Here is a 23412-nt window from a genome sequence, read left to right as displayed (position 1 = left end):
ACTAGTGAGCTAAGTAGGGATGTTTAAAAGCCCAGCACTATCTTGCACCTATCATAACATGTTCCGAGTCGTTCATTGGCGTACAATGTGACACTTTTAACAAGCACCCCTGCAGTGTGTACCTGTACTAAGGTGCTAATGCTGCTGTTTAAAAGACACTCACAGTGCCCCCCCCCCAAACATGTTTCCTCACTGACGTGACATCCTCAGAGGTTATGGGGCAATGACTGCAAAAAATGCCTCTCTGAGGGTTTTATAACCTCTCCTTCTGACATAACAAACCCCTCGCATGACATTTCCTCCAGTGGCATCACAATTTTCTGATGTACATGGTACCCAGCCTATGGTGCCTTATGACACATTCACCAATAGCCTATTGGTGAATTTGTCATAAGGCACAATAGGCGCCAGCAGCCATTGGTCTGGCTCTCAGGTTGCGCTCGGGCTGGCATTCTCTTTCCAGATACCGGACTTCTTAATTGCACCTTGGGAGGATGTAAGGTACCCTCCTGGAAGCAGAGCGGTCCAGTATATATGTATCTATACTACTTCATATAAGGGTTCAGGATTTTGTAGCTTTATTCTCTGAGCCGACTTACTAACATTGCAACTATTAAATGTTTATTTACATGATTGAGGAGTATATGTGAGGTGGCCCTACATATTGTCTTTGGACCCTGATTTCTTTGCATCTTATTGCATTGCCTCTGTGTCTATATATTACTCTACTACATACTTGTACCAATGTCAGTGTGCCCCTTAGGAAGCTGTTATATTCAGTGGAAACGCATTTGGCTGGTACTTCAACATGGCATATTTGGTACAGAATTGCCCGTGATTTTATAGGGCTACTAAATTGGTGTATTTTATCTAATTGAAGTCAAAGTTATGTTTTGATACACACTTCCCTAGGTTTAAGTATTTTTGTGATTATCAACAAGTGTCAGGTTCTCAAGGACCTAGGGGGTTATTTATCAATAATGGTCTTGGCTAGATAATTTTTGTGGTTTGTCTAGATGCGTTTTTTTTTTTTTGCGGTGCTGCTCACCATATGACAATTTATCATATTGCCGCCTTGACCATGATAAACTTTGTGCAGATCTGCACCCAGATAATTTTCTACTGCCGTTTTTCAGATCATGTCTATCTAATGCTAGGATTCTACTTGTTTTTTTTTTTTTTTTACTGCATTCTTTTCACAGAAAAAATGCCAGTGCAATTTCCTGCATCTGTCATATTTTGGGGCGTTTTTCTGGCGTTTTTGCATTTGAGTGGAAATAGCTTTTTTGGCCCCTTTGGCGTTTTTTTTCCAAATTTTTTGGGCACCAAAAAAAAAAAGCATGCAGTAGGGATGGCAAAAATGTATTTAACAACATTTTTATTTTTTATAACAACATTTTTTATTAATTTTTAATAAAGTGTGTGTGTTTCACTTTTTTTCTCTCAATTTTTTACATTTTAAGGTACAGATTGTTCCATGATGGGAGTAGTAGTACCTGCAGTTAAGGATCTATCACAGGGGATGTCCCTCCTGACACCCGCTGTGATCCTCCTGTATAATGTATAGATGCAAGCGGTCGCTCTTCTATGGTCCTCTGCACTGCCGTATATATACATCTATTCATATTTCCCGCAGAAAATTGTGATTGGCTGGAACCATCTGGCCAATCACAGCTCTCTGCAGTCAATATGAATAGGTGTATATATACGGCAGAGCAGAGGACCATAGAAGAGCGGCCGGCCGCATCTATACATTATACAGAAGGGTTGCAACAGACCCCCGCTGATCTGCCAATTAGTACAGGTACTACTACTCCCATCATGGAACAGTGTGTTCCATGCTGGGAGTAGTAGTATTACCTAAAAAAAAAAAATGTTTAAAGAAAGTGAAAAACACACACACACTACATTTTTATTATTGTCGGCAACATTTTTAGTGCCCTGCCCACACACGCATAAATTGATGCCTGTTTAAAAATGTATAAAAAATTTGTTATAAAAAAAGATTAATTTGTTCAATACAATTTTTTCCATCACTCTTGTATCTTTTTTATTATAATTTTTTTTAATGGTAACCTACAAAATGTTATTAAAAAATGTATCTCCATCACTTTTTTGGATCCCTAAAGTCCAAAAAAGAATAAAAACCATCTGCAAAAACGCCAAAGTTAAAACCCACATGGCGTTTTTCTAGGCATTTTCCCCCAAAAAACTAATGGAATTCTAGCCTTATCATTCCTCTTTCATACCTTAAAAAATATATCTGATTGTTTCATATGGACAACTGCTTTACTTTTCCATTGCACGTTTTTTTGATTTTTAAACTTTTTATTTTTTTAAACATTTTTTTTCTTATTCTCTACCTTATTTTTTCCCTCTCTGTCTCTCTCCATCTCCCTCTCTCTCACTTTGGCTGATGTTTTTAAATTTTTGGCAAACAGACAGGAGTAGTCATTTTTTTTAGACCTGGTGGGGAGGTGGTATAGATTTGGTATTTTTATTTATTTTTTTTTCCACTATTTGTGGAAAAATTTGCACAAAAATTAAAAACATGCAGATAATAAATTTGTGACCACTATATCCGTCACTTTAAAAAATGGTCTAGCAACAGCAAAAGGTCAAAATGACGGATTTTAGAACTTGTAAAAAAAAAAACCACAAAAATAACCCGCAATTTGTGCAAAAATTCGCAAAAGTAGACCAAAAAAAAAGCAATAGAACACAATGAGAAATAACCCCCTTAACTTTTTCGTATGTATTGGTAGTGTTGCATTATATAAACAGTGCAAATAAGGGAATTGGATAGATGTTAGTGCAGGTGATGAACTGATGCAGGTGAGAAAATATGGTAAATTACATGTCCAAGGCACAAAACTATTTATTGAAAACTAAAACAGATTACATTTCAAACAATAGATAAAAGTAGATAACAGAGAGGGTGCAGGATCCTTGCACATCTCCCTAAATTAACAATACAACCACTGATCAAAGAAGGGGAGCAAGCACTGCAGTCCCCCAGTTTTTGCACACTCTGCCGATTAAAGATTTATTTGTCTTTCAGTTCAAAGTTTGTATGCACAGCTTATTTAAAGGGGTACTCCGGCCCTAAGACATCTTATCCCCTATCCAAAGGATAGGGGATAAGATGTCTGACTGCGGGGGTCCCGCCGCTGGGGACCCCCTCAATTTTGCATTCGGTTCCCACCTCTTTGAGCTGCATGCCACGCTGCCAGCTCACAAACTGCTGGGTGCCGTCCATGGGGCCAGAGTATGGTGCCGTCTTTGACTTGCATAGCGGGGGGTGATGTCACACGGGGGCGGAGTCGTGACATCACCACTCTCTGGCCCCCGTGGTCGGCACCCGGCAGTTTGTGAGCTTGCAGTGCGGCGTGCAGCTCAAAGAGGTGGGTGCCAAACACAAGATTTCAGGAGTCCCCAGTGGGGTAGAGTATATGCAGGGTCACTATAATCTGTCTGTCACAGATATTATTGTTTGATAAAAGTGGTGTTTGGACCAAGTGGTGCATGGTTAATAGGAGTAATGAAAGAATGCAGTGGGCTTTCTCATCACCTCGCCTTGCACCCCCTACACCTCCTGGCTGTGATACTTGTATACAGAGTAACCCTTCAGTCAAAGTAAATGGACAATCTGCTGAGTATGCAAGAGATTTATCAAAACATGTCCAGAGGAAAAGTTGCTGAGTTGCCCATAGCAACCAATCACATTGCTTCTTTCATTTCTGAAAAGGCCTCTGAAAAATGAAAGAAGCAATCTGATTGGTTGCTATGGGCAACTCAGCAACTTTTCCCCCTGTATACACACCAGTCATGCATTATGAGGGAATATGCCCCTTATGAGTACGCAGGACTCATACCCATGAGTCTACTACTGTATATTCCTTGTTTCTTTTCTCCCCTTGTCCACAATGTCATTATGATATGTTGTCCTCACCTAAGATTATGTTGCTGACAGATCTGCTTTACATTAGATAACAACCTACAATGTAAAAAGGTTTATGACATTGAGTGCATTTAGCATTTTTCTTGTACAACTATTATTGAGTAAGTTACTGGGATCAAAATAAGGTTTTACAAATGACAAACTCCACACTGCTCTGTATGTCTTTCAGCTTCTGCTTTTAAAAGCTATGCACACTCATATTTGCAAAACCGGCACCACCGAGAGAAATAATGGCGCACATGCATTTTACAGATAAGGGACTCGAGTCAACAAGCTTAAAGGATATGTGCACCTCGGAATATCTTCTGACATGTCATTGAGACATGTTAGAAGATGCTATCGGCTTAGCCTGCTACTATCGCTAAAATAAAATGGATGCATGCACATTTTCGTCCCATTGATTTCAATAGGAACTCCATCAGCTCCACTTCACAGCTAACTGAAGCTGAAGGGACTGGTGCTTGTTACGGTGTTATAGCCCTTTGGTAGGAATCATGATTAGGAGGCTCGCACCAATGACATCTTCTGGTATGACTCAAGAATTTATCAAAAGATGTTGTAAGGTGCCTATAACCTTTAAGACTCACAGTTCATAATTTTGTCTACACATCTTCTGTTCAATTTTTAGAACTAGAAAATATTATTCATGTGTTTTATGAACTTAGCCTTTTAGAGGGGTACTCCATTGGAAAACATTTTTTATTTAAATCAACTAGTGCCAGAAAGATAAAAAGATTTGTAAATTACTTCTATTCAAAAACCTTATTCCTTCCAGTACTTATCAGCTGCTGTATGCTCCACAGGAAGTTATTTTCTTTTTGAATTTCCTTTCTGTCTCATCACAGTGCTCTCTGCTGACACCTCTGTCTGTGTTAGGAACTGTCCAGAGCAGGATAGGTTTGCTATGGTGAATTGCTCCTTTTCTGGACATTTCCTAAAATGGAAAGGAAATTCAAGAAGAAAAGAACTTCCTGTGGAGCATACAGCTGCTGATAAGTACTGGAAGAATTAAGAATTTTAAATAGAAGTAATTTACAAATCTGTTTAACTTTCCGGCGCCAGTTGATTAAAGAGTTTTTTTTTTCTCCAATGGAGTACTCCTTTAATACTTGTTTAGCTACAAATGGGAAAATGTGATAGGAAATCAAACATGACGGCCACTATCATGAACAATTGGTACCCCCATATTACATTGCAGAAGGGGCAGGTGGACAAATGACAGCACCAGAACCTATTATCTAACCTCTCATCATTTTGGTCAGTGGTCTCCAACTGTGGACCTCCAGATGTTGCAAAACTAGTTACTGAAGTTGATTGGTATAAAGAAAACATCTTGCTAAACCGATTAGGAAATTCAGAGGTAATAAAATGGAGTCTTCCCTTGAAAACCTGCATATATTTATTACATTGGGAACATGTATTGCTTTGGAGGACCCAGCATATTCATGCATTAAATGGACAGCTTATTCATTTCAGTGTTAACTGTGTAATGCCTTATTTACCCTGTGGTGGCACTGCACAGAAATTCAACACATGCCACAGAGTCCCCTCACATAGTACAGCTGATTGCAGGAGGGGCTGATTTCTGGGGTCCTAGCAATGGGATTCACTGGGATTAAGTAGTCATTACAAGGGTGCGTTCACACACTATTACTAGCAGTGGGTTTCACTCTGCGGGAAACCTGCTGCGAGTTACACTACCATTGACTTGAATGGGTCCACAGACAGTCCGCAATAGTGTTAGATTTGCGGACTGTCCGCGGACCCATTTAATTCAATGGTAGCGTAACTAGCAGCAGGTTTCTTGCAGTGGGAAACTCGCTGCTAGCTACTAGCGTGTGGCAGAGCCGTAGATTGTCAAAGGCAGCACTTCGGCTCTGCCATAGAGTTGTATTGAGGGGGCGTGTCAGACGCCAATTCATGCAGTGGTTAACATGCCCCCTTCCCGCCGGCTACCAGGGTCCCGTACACGAGTACATCTTTAGGATAGGGGATACGTTTTTCAGCACTGGATATCTCCTTTAATGTTAAAAATACTGACGCAACCTTTCTCTGGACACCAGGAAAATGCCGGTGTTCCCGATGGCCTCTCCGGCCCTGCTGCCATGACAGTCCTACTATTACTGTCTGCATTAGGTAGGTTGTACTAGTAAATTGCTGAGTTAACAGTTCAATGCAAAACACATGCATTGATGTGTATAAGCAATATGATCAGTGGGGTTGGTTTTCCAAACTTGCAGAGGAACCTGGCGCAAGGAACAGACCAGTAACAATTTCTGTTTTTATAGTTGCATTTTTTAAAGAGTACCTGTCACCAAACTAAACTATTAATACATTGTTCCTTATGCAATTATGATACTCTGCTATTAACTAGCTGTTAAAATTTTCAACTTTATATGTTTTTAATGTGATTGAAAAAACGGCCACTAGGTGGCTCTGTTCTGTTCCCTGCCACAAGTCAAACAGTTAGTTTGGTCTCCTCCCGCCCTGGCAGGAGACCTAACTCAGGAAGTGCGAGGCATGGTGAGGCACTGCTCTCTCAGGCTTCTGCTGGGGAACGCCCACTTTCGTCTCCTGGGAGCTCACACAATGTGAGCAAAGAGAAAGGTATGATACAGAGCTTTTTAAAGCTCAGAATTTTTTTTGAAGGACAGGAGGGGTGTTAGGAGTACATAGGTAATATAATCTGAGTTAGTTTAGAAAATATGGTTTGATGATAGGTACTCTTTAATCAGTTTACCAGTCTCCAGAGCCATTGTATTAACTTTACATTTAAAGTGTGACCTATGATAAAGCAAATTCCTATAGTCTTTTAGCACTCAAAGCAAACTTGGAGTGAATAGTTCTCTCCTATTGGCAGGGGATTCCCTAATTTCCATATGATTTCTAATTCGCTTTTTAATGATGTGCCTTTTCCTGACGACAGCCGGGAAAACGCAATAAATAAAAATGAGGCTATTTTGTCAAGTGGAAGACCAAAGGATGCCGGTGGGACTTCTGCTTTCAGGCTACTGGAGATCAGGTGCACTGCAGAGGTGAAATGTCTCTAGGGAGGAATACAGAATGTTCCTTTTGTAGAAGGCTCCATGGTTCAGAAACATCTAATTAATACATTAGCAGCTGTCAAACACACACCCTCCTTGGGAGATTTTTTATCTCCGAATTTTAGTCAGAATTGAATAGCATTTTGATGCGATCTAAAACAGAAACATATTTATTCAGAGACACCTCGTGTAAGGATTGATATTTACCTTGCGTTGTAACTAAGAGACTCGATGTGACACATAAGATAAAACCTCTAGTAATAAATATGACATTGTGACAAGCTGGCAGTGAAAGTAAATGAACTGAATTATACAAATTCTATAGAGTGCTGTATATGCTCTGCCAAAGTGACAGATGAGGGTAGGCTCTATTTAGAATGTGTCCATCACTAATGAAACAATGCAGGGCTAGCTTTTAATGTGATTGAAGGTCTCATGTGACATTGTCCAATTAATTTCCACAGCCCATTCTAGGCCTACTGGTATACATTGATATTCTACATTACTGCTAATTTCAACGCACGTATGGAAGATTCCTGTTACAGTTCAGCCAGGGTTTTTCTTCCCAGCTAGTTAGAAAACACATCAAATATTTCAATATATGAAAAATCCAACGAAAAAGCAATCTTAGCGCTATACAATCTCAGCCGAAAGTAAGGGACAGTCAAGGCTCTTAAACTCTGCTGATAACCAACGTAACAGCATGTATCTATCTATCGATTTATCTATTTATCTTTCTATCTACCTACCTACCTACCTATCTACCTACCTACCTACCTACCTTTCTATCTAACTAACTATCTATCTACCTACCTGTATATCTGTCTATCTATCTGTCAACCTACCTACCTATTCTAATATAAGTAGGAATGTCACAGGTGACCTTTAGATATCCTTGCAATTGTCCCACAGCAATGTTCACATTGCGCACAAATTGCAGTTCTGTCAGGATTTTACTGTAACTTATGGGGGACCCATAGCTTCTACTGAGCCTTAGCGTTGAAAATCAAGTAAAAGTAGCAAATATTGTAAAATAGTTAAGTGTGGGTCTTCTTCCTAAACTTCGTCTCCTCTTAGAGGGGGGGGGGGTTAAGTACTTTTATGTGCTTTTTCCCATAGTAAAATTATATACTTATGTGCTCTTTGGTTTTACTCTGCATAAGACAATCTTTACAGATGTGTTGCAATACAGTTCCCCATGTGGAGATATCATTTAAAGGCTATGGATACATTGTATTTTTATATATATATATATATATATATATATATATATATATATATATATATTGATGCAAATCTGTTGGAGGAGCTACCTGAAGACTTGGTATCCATCCCTTTTCTTCTGACTTTTAATGGTCATAAATCAGCTTATATGATCATTCAGGAGAGGAGAAAGAAGGGCTGGAGACTGAGCTGTCAGACAGCTCATTTGATGGCTTTCTGTCTGCATAGGAGAGAGCATACTGTACTATGGTTCTAGATTAAAAACTGAACAAAATTGTTAATAAAAACCTGTTGAAAAGAAATTTACCAAAAATGAGTATGATGCAATAATAAAGATGCATTAAAATCTTTAAACAACAAAGGATCTGTGGAACAGTTTTACTGGGACATTTTATGGTCTCTTTCTTCTTAACTTTGCGTACTAGTTAAGCAAGAATAGGGACAATTTTGAATCAGTTGTGTGAATGGCCAATAGGAGAAACCTGATTATCATTGTTCTCTTAATGCAGCAGAATTAGCCTCACTTTCATGGTCACCTTTAGCGCCATTAGTCTTTAATGGAGGCCATAGAGGTAATCTGTTCTGTGTTGCTGGGTGCATAGAAGTATTATTATTTTTTTTTTTTTTGCTGCACAATAAACACAGCATTTAAAGCTCCATTTGCAGGTTTCTGGCTGTTTATCAGGGAGGTGTTAATGTGTGGCAGGTCTCATACTAAGTGTCAGGAGGATGATCATTTGTGAAAGTGTTGGAAGAAGATAATTGCATTACATTGTCCTTTATTTTTCAACATACAAATTGTGTTACAAATACTGTGAAACTAAGTAAACAGGTGCAATGTTGTGTGGTAAAGCTTCAGATTTAAAGGGAACCTGTCACCAGTTTTATGATGAAACCCGGGATGTCAAGACTGGGGTCCCATAACACTACAATTTACTCAGAAATGCTTAGACGTTTTAGAAAAATCATTATTGAAAAAAAGAAGAAGACGGGATCCAGGTAACTAGTCATTTGGGCAGCTCCTAGCTGCTGCTCTTCACCCCCACCAGCCATGTGTGACGCATATCTCTCTCTATATATACAGATAAGGAGAGATGTGAGATAGACAGACTCCATAACTATACTGTATACCTGGGTCCCAGAGACTTTTTTACATTATGATTTCACTGAAAGTTTTTTTTTTTAATAGTTGATGGCTGAGCACTGAATATTTGGTCAGCCGCCAGCTATCTCTCTCAATCTCCTTTTATACATAAAATCTAGAGAGAGGAGAGAAGGCGCCTCATGTGCGGGATCAGCAGATCTTGTGAGTGGGGGGAAGGGAGGTAATCCCAAGCCGCTTACCAAAGTTGGTTGTGCACCCACACACAACAAGGTCTAGCGTGAAATATGTAAATCGGTCCACTGCAGCCCTCCTTACTAGAGTAGAGAAAAGGATGAGATGACCATAAAATCAGGAGTTTGTCCAGTGCAGAAAGGAACCATCAGGATGCAGGATAAAATCAAAGGATTTATTGAATGCAATGCGTTTTGCTGCACATGCGCAGCTTCTTCAGGCATGAAGAAGCTGCGCATGCGCAGCGAAACGCGTTGAATTCAATAAATCCTTTGATTTTATCCTGCATCCTGACGGTTCCTCTCTGCGCCGGACAAACTCCTGATTTTATGATCATCTCATCCTTGTCCTTATATACATGGCACAGCCGAACATTCAGGGGTTGTCTATGGGGAGAGAAAGAGTATGCCGCTGAGAGGTCTAGCTGCAGCCTATTTCTCCAAGAACAAAAGGATCAGGCAGTTAAAGTCCAACATGTCTGATCCTTCTTTCCCCTGACATCTATTGTTGGCGAAGAGTCAGGAGGCTCACAAACATTTTTGACAGTCACTGTGTATGGGGACCTTTACAGTATCATATCCGTGAAAGACTATGGATATAAAAGACTTCATAACTTACTCTTTGTGACAATGGAAGTTAAGGGCAGTGGGTAGAAGATTTCAGTGTATTCCTGTAGGTGGCGCTATAGAACAGCATAGTCTCAAAACAACATATATGACAGTGTTTCATACATATTTTCATACATATACGTATACATTTTCAGGATACCAATTTCAATTATATCAACCCAAGATAAGAATTGTGTCCTTTTACATGCACCATATGCCAGATGTATGGTATATTGCATAGACATCATCTAAAACAAACATGTATAGTTCATCTAGTCTAATGCGGAGGCACAGAATCAGGCTTTGTGGAGGAGAAATTTAGCACTGAGATGGTCAGAAGTGCTCAATATCACACTTGGTATTCCATCTTCTATGCTAATAATTGATCCCAGCTCTTTCTCCTAGAAAAGTGACCCTTGGGATGTGGGGGTGAGTGGGCTGCCTGTCTATAGCAATTGACACAATCCTCATCTCTTCTTCAAGTTGGCTCTAGTATGTCTGGGGTAAAGACGTCTCTTTATTCTGTTTTTGCATATTCAACAGAATTCCATATTATGTTGTCAGTAGTTTTCCATAGGAAGAAGCTAAACCTGTACGTATTATGTACCAACCAGTTAAAATGTCATGTCTACCCTCACAACCACTTTTCTTTGTATTGGTCCAGTAAATCTAAAATGGAAAAGTAATTAACTTTGCGATAGGTCTAGACTAAAAACTTTATAACATTTTGTTTCTGCGGACCCTGTGCAGACAATGACCCAGATTTATCAATGTAAAATGAAAGCTGAGCTGTGATTGGTCACTATAGGAAAAAACTGTTTTGGTTTCAGGCATGATGCATCTCCATGGTTACAGACAGCAAATACATTTGGGGGAAAATTTACCAAATCTTGTGCAAAGGAATAGTGGAGCAGCTGCCCATAGCTACCATAAATGACTGGTTTTGAAATCTGGTTGCTATAGGCAGCTGCTCCACTGTTCTTTTGCGCAATATTTGATAAATTTCCCCTATTGGGCCAGGTTTATCAATCTTTATGAGATAATGCTGCAGTCTCATACTTTCTTTAATTTTTCCCCAGTCTCGTATGAACGTACATCTGGTTGGATAGCCAAAAGTAAAGGACAGATAGAGGGGAATAGGACTGCAGGATTATAATGTACAGAGTTACTTTGCTATTACCAAGCAGATGCATAGCCGTATAGGAGCTGAAGAAACAAAAGGGCCATTTTAAGCTATTGCAGAGTTGCTTCATGTTTTATTTTATAGGCATTGGAGTATGTTCACACTACGGAACCTTTATGCGGAATTCCGCTCAGCAATTTGCACAGAGATTTTGCTGCAATTATTTAGCATTGGTGTGAATGGGTCTTCAGTCGATCCATTCACACTACGGAATTTAACCAGTGAAAAATTCTGCTGTGAGAATTGACCCCCAAAATAATAAACATATATATTATTTTGACAGAATTATGAATAAACTTCATTGCCATCAATGTTGACTGCGTAAGTACACACAGTCCTAGTGCCAAAGGATTTTGACAGTGGATGCTCACACGAAATTTCTAAAACAAAATATTTCTGTCCAGAGATTCAAAAGTGTGAACTTACCCTTACATGAGATATATAGATAGACAGATAGATAAATAAATATATAGATAGATAATAAATAAATAGATAGATATATACATAAATAGATAGGAAATAGATAAATAAATAGGTTACTGTAGATAGATAGATAATAGATAAATAGATACTGTAGTAAGATAGATAATAGATAGATAGATATGAGATAGATAGATGATAGATAGATATATAGATAGATAATAGATACATAGATAGATGATAGATAGATAGATAGATAGATAGATAGATAGATAGGAGATAGATAGATGATAGAAAGAAAATAGATAGATAGATAGATAGATAATAGATAGAATAGATATATTTTACACAAAGTAAAATGACTTTCTGCTGTTTCTGAAATAGGCTCAATAAACACAACTCCTACTTTAATTCCAGACAATGAAAAGTGCACAGAATCTTATTCTTTCTGTATGTTCCATAATTCAGGGGACTTAGCGGCATTTTCAGACAGGTGTCTCCTGAATAAGCAATCAATCTTATCCGGTATGTTAGTGTGACCCGGCTAAAGTTATGCATGAAAAAAGTATGCTTGCCTTATTATCTATCAAAGACTTCCAAGGTTATGCAAAATCCTCTGAAAAAGAATTATCTTAAAGAGCAACTCCTGAGAGATATGATTTTTTATCTGCTCAGGCCCTTAATGTTGTCCTTAGGGTGCAGTATTATAATAGTTACTGCCAGTATAGTAGAGCTATTCAGCTTAGACACCTTGTACATCACGTTCTGAGGATCCACTCTCCCGTATATCTTTTTTAATTAAAAGGGGATTCGAGCTCAGTAAAAGGGAATGGGAAACAGTCTCTTATATTTTCTTAGGGGATGTTTGCTCTCTGTGGTACCAAGGTCTGAACCTGCCGATAACAGATCTCCTGAACCACATGTGCAGGGGGTCTATAAACCTTTCAGACTGAAGGTGGTGGGAAAGGGACAACCACTATTCAGTAATTTATGTGTTCAGAGCAGTTGTCTCATAATATGTTTCATAGTAAAATGAATATTACTTTTTGTGATGATTCCTTACACTCTAGCAGGGCTGGTGCAAGGATTTTTGTCACCCTAGGCAAAAGCTAATTTTGCTGCCCTCTTGACTCCACCCATTGGCCCGCCCTTTGACATGCTCACCTTACTACTGGGGTGACACACCATAACAAGCCCCCTATTCATGTAATTAGCTTACTACTGGGGTGACACACTGTAACAAACCTCCTCATAATGTTGCTGGCTGAGCGAGTGGTTCGGATGCTGATTGTCTATCTTTCTCACGGCAGGCAGAGCAGCGCCCCTATCAAAAGGGCATTCTAGGCATCTGCCTATTTTGCCTATAGGCAGAGCCAGCCCTGCACTCTAGGCAAACAAATAATGTTCTATGCCTGATATAGGCCCTTAGACAGAGATGCATGATACCAATATTTTTTTTGGTGTTTGTATAAGCCCCTGCCTCAAGTATTGCCTACTCCCTGACACACAGTATATCAGTTTCTTTAGGAATCATTGTGATCTGACTACATCTGCTGCTGGAAGAAAAAGTTTTTTCCTCTGTAACTTGCTATGTTGGCTGGAAAAGATCCAATAATCTGGAATTTTAGGGTCATAGTCCAGTTGTAAGAAGTATTGTTTACCATGGGGCATACAATGTACAATGCTAGTTAATGGAGGCACATAGGTTGCAGTTACATTTGGACCCTGGAATATGTATACCGTAACATATGTGTTACCATTAACAGAAGAACTAATATAGTTGGTTAGCACGTTAAGTCTCATGAACACTGCTGCTATGGGGTCCAGAGACAGAATGGGCCCACTCAGGTGCAATAACTAATAGCAACTCTGCCTTTTCGTGCTATCTAGTATACCAAAGGGGTTCTCTGATCTATGACCCTACTTGTAAAGAGGTATTCCCATTTCCGAAAGGATAGAGATTAACAGACTGATTGGTAAAGGTCCAACTGCTGCTTCATTAATTTCCCATTGAGTATTTGAACATTTGAGGGTACAATTGTTCTCCATTCTTATGATCGATGCAGGTCTCAGTGGCTAGACCCCCACCAATCAGCTACTAGGTAATAATTTCGAATGGGAATACCCCTTAAATTTTTGATACCTATGTCTCCATTTCAGCTCTTCATGATCTCATTTTAATATGTGGCCCTGTGAATTCTAGTAACACCCCTGCTCTCCTCTATTACGTGATAGGGGTGTAGTCGTATCAGTGGTGTGGCTCTCCAGATATTGTGAAACTTCAACTCCCAGCATGCCCGGACAGCCGTTGGCTGTCTGGAGGGCCACAGTTTGAGACTGTTAAGGATGATTATGATGATTTTGATTGTTGTTCTACAGTGGAGGCAATTGTCTTCTTCACACGAGGGACTACACAAGACCACTGAGTTATATGGAGTGCAGAAGAAGCAGTCATATCAGGGGCTGGTGTCTTAGGGTGCCCATAGAGGTCCCTCTGCCATATAAAAGTATTATCAATGTCACTTGGTAATGTAGGAAACCTAATAGGGATGCTCACAATTACCCCAGATGCTAGCAAGGGCTCGGGGTACAAAAGCCCTCAATATGTACAACTCCCCTAAAACATAACTTTTATTGCACTCAATGTAAAAATAAAAGCATGATAGGAACAAATGTTAAAAATATGGTAAACTATAGTAACTAGACAATATTTTTATGTAGATCTATCATCACAGTTGACATCCAAGTGGAAGCATGTCAGGCTAACCACAACTCTGTGAAGAGACTCTACATCTTTAGAGTCCAGTACACTTTTTAAAACCACTAAACAAGCCCCCCTCTACATGTTTCGGTGATTAATCACCGCCATCAGGAGGTATAGAGGCAAGTGTGCTTCACCATGTTCGGTGTGGGTATTTATGGACTAGGAGGCCCCGCATCACCAGGCTGCGCCAAGTATTCAAACCTAATAGGGAGTCAGCATTAAGGCTCAGAAGGATATTATAAATGCACTTATACATAGGTAGCCTTGACATACATCATTATACTATCCTGTTTTATATAATTTATAGATCATCCCATATAGAATTTTCTCTACATTTCTCCTTTTCCTTGGTTGTGTAGTGGTGCATATCACAATGCTGTCTAGGGACAGATAGACATCCCTGGGTAGTGAACAGATTGTCCCAGGAATAAATCTGAGCATCCAATCTCATCCTGTTCAATTTCCAGCATCAGACTATGTGACAGCATCTTCAGCCATGTACTTTTTATAGCGTTATGTCTCTTGGCTGTCCTGTAATGGATTCTGCAGCTGTGAGTCCTGAATCCCCATAGCCCTTTATTGTATCCTTATATTTCATTATTTGCCGTTACTTGTTTTAGTGCAAAAAGTGGATATATCATTATAGTTGCTGGGAATATCTGGTCCCCGTTGCTAATGCATATGCTTTTAGTCTGTTCAAGTGGCTATAGAACCTATACAAACAGATACTGTATAAGAGCTAAATTCATTATTTAAAGGGAACCTGCAGGCATCATGTTATAGAGATGAACCGAATGATATATAAATATATATATATATATATATATATATATATATATATATATATATGTATATATATACATAGTTTTATAGGAAAAGTTAATTGGCGGTCCTATTCAGTAATTGACAGTTATTTCTATATGCAGACTTATACAAAGATAACTGTTAGTCACAGGCTAGGACCGCCCACTTGACTACTTAGCCCATAATGAGTAGAGAATTAGATGAATGAATGACAGGTTATCTTTGAACTTTCCCTCTATATATGAATCTTTACAGCTCTTCCTGCTCTATAACATCACATCTGTGGATTGAACTGCATTTTTAACAAGACAAGTTCCCATTAACTCTTAAAGAGGCCAAGTATGAGTGGTTTTCATAGGTCCAGGTAAACCCAAAATTAGCTTTGAGTTATCTGTCAAAAATCAATAAAAATACTTATTGATATACAGTTTATTTATATTAAGAAATCCTTTGATATCAGTGTCATTTCACATATGCATTAGTGCCTTTGCAGTGTAAAGGATTAATTTTGAAGTGTAAGGGTTAATTTTAGATACATTCTGATCTGTATTTACTATAGAGGCAATAGATTTAAAGGGAATGTTCAGAAATGTTAACAGTCCAATTGATCTTTCAACCTAGCCGTGTTGTGTTACCAGGATGCAAATTCCTAATGACGGTGCTATATACCATAGTATCCAATGCCCCCTGAAACACACAGCCTATTAGAGATGAAGGGAAAACACTAGAAGTCCAGCTATATACTCTTTGGCAGGGCTGTCCTACCATTCCCTGCTCCTACCATTCCCCAAGGGACAGAACCCCATCCCAATTGCAGCACTAGAATACTAAATTATTTAGTAGACTTTATATTTGAAAAAGAAAATGTCCCTGCAAAACAATTTTCGTGTAATAGATGAATAAATCTTTTTAAAAATATGTAAAAAAGCATCTACCCAGTAACACTGTTACATTAATATATTCATTTTCAGGGATCCACTAAGCTGTGTTAAGCCAGGGAGCATCTTAGGCCCATAGTTTGTAATAGTCTGCTGTCTTCTCTGCATGCAGATGCCATATTGCTGGAGTGTCTTTAGAATAATAGGAGAAAAGGCAAAGATGTCGTCCAGATAAACCACTGCACTTATTGTTTGCCTTTCGTCCATCCGTGACCATATGAAAATTTTGGTCTATACGCGGTACGGAATAACTTCAGCCTAATCAGACTCCGCGTTCTCTCGTCGTGCCTGCTTGCGTGCGTCTCAGCCGGCTGTGGCCAAAACTGGCCTTGTGTGACTCGTTTCCTGACACGTCCGTGTTCCTGCGGCATCCTGCAAATTTGTCCTGCTACTTTGGAGCGCAGACATTAGTCCTGTTACTTTTCCCTAGAAAGAAAGACTAATTTGAAAATAAACAACTTTGCTCCAATCTCTCCTTTGCATATTTAACATATTTTTTTCCAATTTGCATATTTATTGCTTTCCCTCCTAACACTTGTTTACAACATCAGTGACCTTCCTTTATAGGCTCTTATGCAAATCGCTCGGCTCCCTGGTCACCTTGAGTGCAAGTAATAATATATTATAAAGGCACCTATGATGCGAGCCTCTTTCTCCTAGCTCCCTTCAATCTTAGGTTGTATATTTTCAACCAGGAGGTTTGTTTACGTATTAACCTTTTTTATTATTTTACCTGTTTACGTTCTCTTGCTACGCTCGCTCCCTCGAGTTTGCATTTTAGCACTAGTCACCAAAAGGTTAAAAAAAAATCATATTTACTCTTGTTCAATTCCATGTAATCATCTTCTCAGCAGCGTGCTATAGGGTCTGGCAACGATAGACAGAGGCGTGCCTTGCCATGATTGATGGAGTGAGCCGCAGCTAGCTCAAAGAGTCCCATCTGGATTAGGTTTTAGGAGCAGTCAGATGTTGAGTGGGAGGTCAGTAAGGCTTGAATTTAGCTCCCCCTCCTTCAACACCCCTGCCATCTACACTTATACACACATTACACTGAATATGCACGCCTTCATCCATAATTGATGCTTGCTTTTGGGCAGATGCTGCAGGGCCTGGGACTCAAACAGCTGCTAAGTTTATGGAGAAGAAAGGGAGCAGGATGGTACAGCAGGTATATATACTTTCTTTCTCTATTCCAATGGCATTGCACATGCTGAAAGTGTGCGTCTGTGTCTCCAGTAGCAAAGGCTTCATCCACTGCAAGCAAGCAAGGAGTCTTCCCCAGTCTTAGCCCTATATTGCTGCTGAGAGCCTTGTGGAAGTAGATGGAGAGAATGCAGCAGTGTGTTTTTCTGCTTTGCTTGATCCATCTATCTGAGTTGCTTTTCTAACCAGCAGGTTTACAGAGTAATTTTGCATTTCTCCTCTTTGTTTCCATGCCCCGAGGAAAAAAACACTGCTTGGCTCATTTAACTACTGTAGGAGAGGCGTCCTTTGCATATGCAATGCTGTTGGCAGGAGCAATGGAACACAGGAAAACAAATCTAATACAAAGGCAATTTGTCAGCTAGAGGTAAACTGGGTACAGGCACATAGAGGAGTACAGCGTGATATAACCCAGCCAAGGAAAATAAATCCATTGTGTCACCAACAGGAGATTCTTAATAGATTTAAGGAACTCAGAATGGAGCTGAAGTCTATATTGAGGTTTAAATATTGTGATTGGAATTTTCTGGTTGTTTTTTTTTTTTTTTTTTCTATAAAGTTTTGTGTTTGCTGGGAACAGGCGGAAGCGGGATGAAATATGATTTTATTCATTGCAGTTTCTGGCTTTGATATTACCATTCTGAGCAACGGAGAAGTCCCTGTAAAGCATATCATTTTCCCCGTTTCTGGTTCGTTCGGGTTCACGGCAGAAAGGCAATAAACTATATTTAATACACTGCCACGTAATGCATATTTTGGAGTTGAAATGTGGTTTTCATTAAATTTCTGTCCAAAACATTTAGCAAATGCTGACTGTCTGCCATCCTTCGTCTTTTTTTCTCTCTGTTGCCAGCGAGTTACTTTAAAAGGGCTTACAACCTTCACAGCAGCTTAAGAAACCTAATGACTAAAGTATTAGAATCCCAAGAACACTGGGGAATGGCCTTCACTTGTAACATACACACACTGGATAGCAACCTAATAGAAAGAAATTAGACAAAACCTCGGTGCTCTTAATTAAATATTAGTTGTAATTAGCACTAAGTGAGAATTCTTTGAATATTAATTTGGGTCTCTTGGAACTCCTGCCAGTGTTAATGAGAAACTACAGGGGTCCCAGCAACATCTGCTTTACAACTCAGGGTAGCCTAAAAAGCTTTAGATGAAATGCACCTGCAGATTTCCCGGACGTTCCTGAGTTTAGGATCATTTCTTACAAAAGTCTGATCATAGCTAATGTTTACATATAGTGTGATGAAAATCATCTATCTATTATCTATCTATCTATCTATCTATCTATCTATCTATCTATCTATCTATCATCTATCTATCTATCTATCATCTATCTATCCCATATCTATCTATTTATCCATCTATCTATCTATCTATCTATTTATCAATTTATCTATCTATTATCTATCTATCATCTATCTATCTATCTATCTATCTATCATCTTTTTATCCCATATCTATGTATATTTCTATCTATCTATCTATCTATTTATCTATCTATCTATCATCTATCTATCTATTATGTATCTATTTATCATATATCTATCTATCTATCATCTATCTATCTATCTATTATCTATCTATCTATCCCATATATGTCTATCTATCTATTAGATAGCTGTATCTATAGATGTATCTTTTATCTATCTATTATCTACCTATCTATCTATCTATCTATCTATCTATCTATCATCTATCTATTTATCTATCTATCTATTTATGTATCTATTATCTATCTATCTATCTATCTATCTATCTGTATCTAATATATATCTGTCAATCTATCTATCTATCTATCTATCTATCTCTCTAGCTGTCTGTCGTCTAACTATATATCTATTGTTCTACCTGTCTATCATCTTTCTATCTATCTATCTATTGTTCTACATATCTATCATATATCCCCTATCTATCTATGTATTTATCAAAATGTCTGCCTATCTATCTATCTATCTATTATCTATCTATCTATTTTCTGCCTATCTATCTATCTATCTATTGATCTGTCTATCTATTGATCTGTATATCTCTATATGTGTGTAGCTCAGCTGAATTTGTCACTTAACTGCCTCTTGTGCACTGTGGTGATTCAATGAGTTAAGTGTACCTGCAGTCCTATGCAACATTCAGCTTCCTATACACAGTTCTATTCATCCCTTTATAGCCTCTTCTCTGATGCTTTTGATACTAAAATGCATTTGAAGAATTCCATGACATTATGCAAAGCCCTAGACTGTCCACGGACGTGTGTAATACATATTAAACATGCGTTATCTGTCATATTAAGTGTCTGTTCTTTAATGGGAATCTCTTGTGAAAGGATTTTTGCTTAGGTTGCTGTATAGAGGGGGATGAAGGACACATGCAGCAATGTTGCTGGGGTGTACTCTATGTATCCCATGTTTGTATTTAACTAAATAAGTAAGTAAAGTAATAAAGAACATGATGAAACAAAGAATATGTCATCACCATTAGTGCAGTGTAAGGCATTCCTTACTGGTACTCCATGACATTGCCAACATGAGGCAATTCAGAGTTTGGATATCACATACATTTACCTGTGAATATAAATATTGGGGGTGCAGACTGAAGAGTCTTCGTTTTTGTGACTTTTTGAACTTTACGCCTTGCTTGTGGCTTCCTGTAATACTGGAATTATCATCACAACTTATACCACCTAGTGTAGATTTGGATAAGAAAAGTTGCCATAGGCCATATATGGATGACTATAACTTTTTATGTCCAATTACAGCAATAGATCAGAAAATAGAAGTAGACCTAGAGTTAACTATTTGGCAGGTGCATAAGGTGCACTGTGGACGACAAGGATTATCACACTGACTATTCGACATTTTAAGATTTTACCCAGGTTGTCTACACAGATTGTCTTCAGAACATATGATTCCATCATGAACACCCTTAGGAGATCCTTACTATTCTATTATCTTGATTCTGTGTTCTGGGTACCAGTTAAGCCTCTGACCATGTTTTCTATATTCAGTTTCCATATATCTCACACTATTTTATAAGTACACATTTTCGGTAAATAATGACACATCACTTGACGAGAGTTCTAGGAATCTTCCCATATGTTTGACAACATCTTGGTATTTTTGACACTGATTAGGCCTTAATGCTAAAAGCTGTTCCTTCTCTGCAGAGGAATAAACCATCCATATTTAGTGCAGATTTTCCGCTATAGACATCATCCTGGTATTTCCTTATAGCTTGGTATTCCTATACCGGTAAAGTGAGATCGACTTAGCTAATAGGAACATTTTCTTCCAATGTTTTAACCAGTCTTTTTCAATTTTTCATCTTGTTATTTGCTGTAATGTTAATTTTCCACTTATAAGTGATAAAGCTTTGTGTCGATCCAACACACTCTGGGCAAGACGGGTTGACCTAGATTTCTAAGTTTCAAAGGCTGCATTTTCACATGATTGCGACTGCTTTTGTGCTTTCATAATTTAGGCTTTCTGGCCTATTTCAAAGATCAAACTTCCTTGATAAAACAGACTTTCCCTAGGGCGTTCTGTGAATTGTATTATATTTGTGAGTTCAGTTGTTTGCAATTAAGTTGATGCTGTTAAGTGTGAGTACTTTCTCGAATTAAAAGTGTATGGAGAAATCTCCAGTCAACCTGGATGAATGCAATGAGCATAAATAGATGGAAACTGTCCTTATGGCAGAAAGAACTCTTTGGTTATTAGTTTGGTTTTGGCAAGTCAACCAATATATACAATCTATTGGTATTTGAATTGTTGGTAAAAGTAGATATTAACCTTAAGATTAAGGCATCCAATCAGATATGGTAACAGAAATTTAGTCAACATCTGATCCTCACCCCTGTTGCTTCTATAATAGCTGACCAAGCTTTTCATTTTGCTGACTGTTGTATCGATAGGCTCATAGAAGGAGGCCTTGAGCAAGGACTTCCCTTCGAGACATTCCTATGCCCTAATAGGCCATATGGAAAGGGGGTTGTCTTCATGAGACAACCTCTTTAGGAGTGTTGTTGCTTGAACCACATTGATGTGAAGCAAAGACATCTGCATTGACACAGAGATCATCGAGGTTGAGTCATCACAAGCATTGCTTCTGTCTATAGCATTTGGATTATGTTTGGTGGCCAAGAGCTATTTCTGGACTTATGGAACTAATATCGTATCAGCCCAACACAGACAGAGATTTTTGTACCTGGCCCAGTACAATTGGATCCACATTAATGCCCAACTTTAGCCAAATGCTTTTTTATGGATATTTTTCGCAACCCCAGGTCTGTACTAGCATACATTTTCATGTTTTATTCATTTGTATTAAGCCATTTCATCTGTGTCTATTGATGTAGTGTTCAGTGTTTTGGCTTGCTTACCTGTCTTGGAGAAGAGGTTGGTATTAAGAAGGTTTCTTGGAGTAGATATTCGGAGCTCATCCATTATTATTTGTGTTCTGTTTTGTTGCAAATCTGTGGACAAGTGTAATTATATTGCTGTGAAGTTGTACATTGTAGCTGTTTTACTAGTTTGTAAGGACAATCTGTGTATTGTGTATCAGAGTCTATACTTAGCTGGTAATGGATATTTGACCCACATTAAGCAAAATATACTGGGGTCAGATATCTGATTTATATTACCCTTATCCATGCAGAGGAGTGGGTCGATTTTGTATTATTTATAGCATTTCTACCATTTAATGGATTGATACTGTTGTTTTTTTATCTCACAGTACAGTGGTCCTGCCTTCACGGCCCATGTGTCACATACAAGTCTTCTAGCAAATATATTTACTAATTAATTTTCAAGGTCTTAATTTTTGATAGCCTCTTAGAATGTTATACTGTTAGCCCTGAATGTTGTCAGCAGCTATCGAGCGATCCCGAAGTACATAGGGATTTGTTTAATCTGACCATTCCCACTGCTATGATTTGAACCCCAGATGAACTGTGTTTAGGGAGTAAAAGAAGGGAAGATGCCTAGGTACTTATATTTCAGGGGGAGTTATGTTTACTTATGTTTTAACTATTATTTTGCTTAGAATAGATATTTCATGCAGCTTTCCCTCTTTTAGTATTTTGTATGCACTACCATGTGTGTAGTTTTATCTTTGACTATATAGGTTCCCCCTGTTGTACATAGGCTAGGTGACGCATTATGCATTGTGTCCATCTGTATCTAGGGTACAGCTCACTCTATTTGACATTTACCCACTTATTCCAATACTTACCCTTATGCCTTGGTAACTTTTTACTCTCTTTGCAAGAGTATCCAGCATAACTATACACATCCACACCTAGATAGTAGTTTACCCCAGAGATGATCTCCATGACTATCAGTCGTCTAATAAGCCACACACTTTATTCTACTGTGGCTTACAACCTTCATATATCATGTATGCTCATTCCCTGGGCCAATATCATGTATGCTCATTCCTGGGCCAATACCCATGTATTACATTGATTAAGCATAAGTGTATTTCTCTTTATACAGCCCTTGTATTTTGTATGTAAATGATCTATTACTAGTGTTACATACTTGGCTGCATACACTGTCACTAGTTTGGGTTTGTATGTTATCACAGACTCCTTGATAACGGTCCAGTGGGTCCGAAACGTTGGAAAATGATAGTGTCTGTGAATAGCAATAGTGACTTCAATGAATCATTCACCCTCTTAAGGAGCATCAAAGACTGTTTTAGTACCCTTTATACATCATTAGGTGCAGTGGATTGTTTATATGGTCAGCTTAGCATATTTGTTGCCTAAAGTGAACACAGTTAGCTAATATCATAAGACCTCATGCATGTTGCAGAGCCACGTGTACAAAGCTTGTACAGCAATGAATGGCTTTGAATCAAGGACTCACGAGAACTCTGTATGATGCTATATGTTGTCTCTCTATTTCACTGTATACTTT

The 23412-nt window shown here is 38.5% G+C and overlaps 1 protein-coding gene across 8 annotated transcripts in view; it reads left to right on the top strand.

Annotated features, from left to right (window-relative positions):
- Positions 1-23412, top strand: part of RBFOX1 (RNA binding fox-1 homolog 1) — a 629150-nt gene that overhangs the window by 349233 nt on the left and 256505 nt on the right. Inside the window, exon 1 of one of the 8 annotated variants that reach the window (XM_056536208.1) lies at positions 17364-17450. The exons of the other annotated variants lie outside the window; for them this stretch is intronic. Within the exon in view, the coding sequence (XP_056392183.1) occupies positions 17418-17450 (33 nt within the window). The 5' untranslated portion in view covers positions 17364-17417. Of the gene's footprint in view, positions 1-17363; positions 17451-23412 lie in introns of those variants that run through there. 8 annotated transcript variants of the gene reach the window in all.

The sequence above is a fragment of the Hyla sarda genome, chromosome 8, assembly GCF_029499605.1.
Source record: "Hyla sarda isolate aHylSar1 chromosome 8, aHylSar1.hap1, whole genome shotgun sequence".
Classification (NCBI taxonomy): Eukaryota; Metazoa; Chordata; class Amphibia; order Anura; family Hylidae; genus Hyla; species Hyla sarda.
Note: the sequence above shows the minus strand (reverse complement) of the source record. Positions and strands in the feature narration are given on the sequence as shown.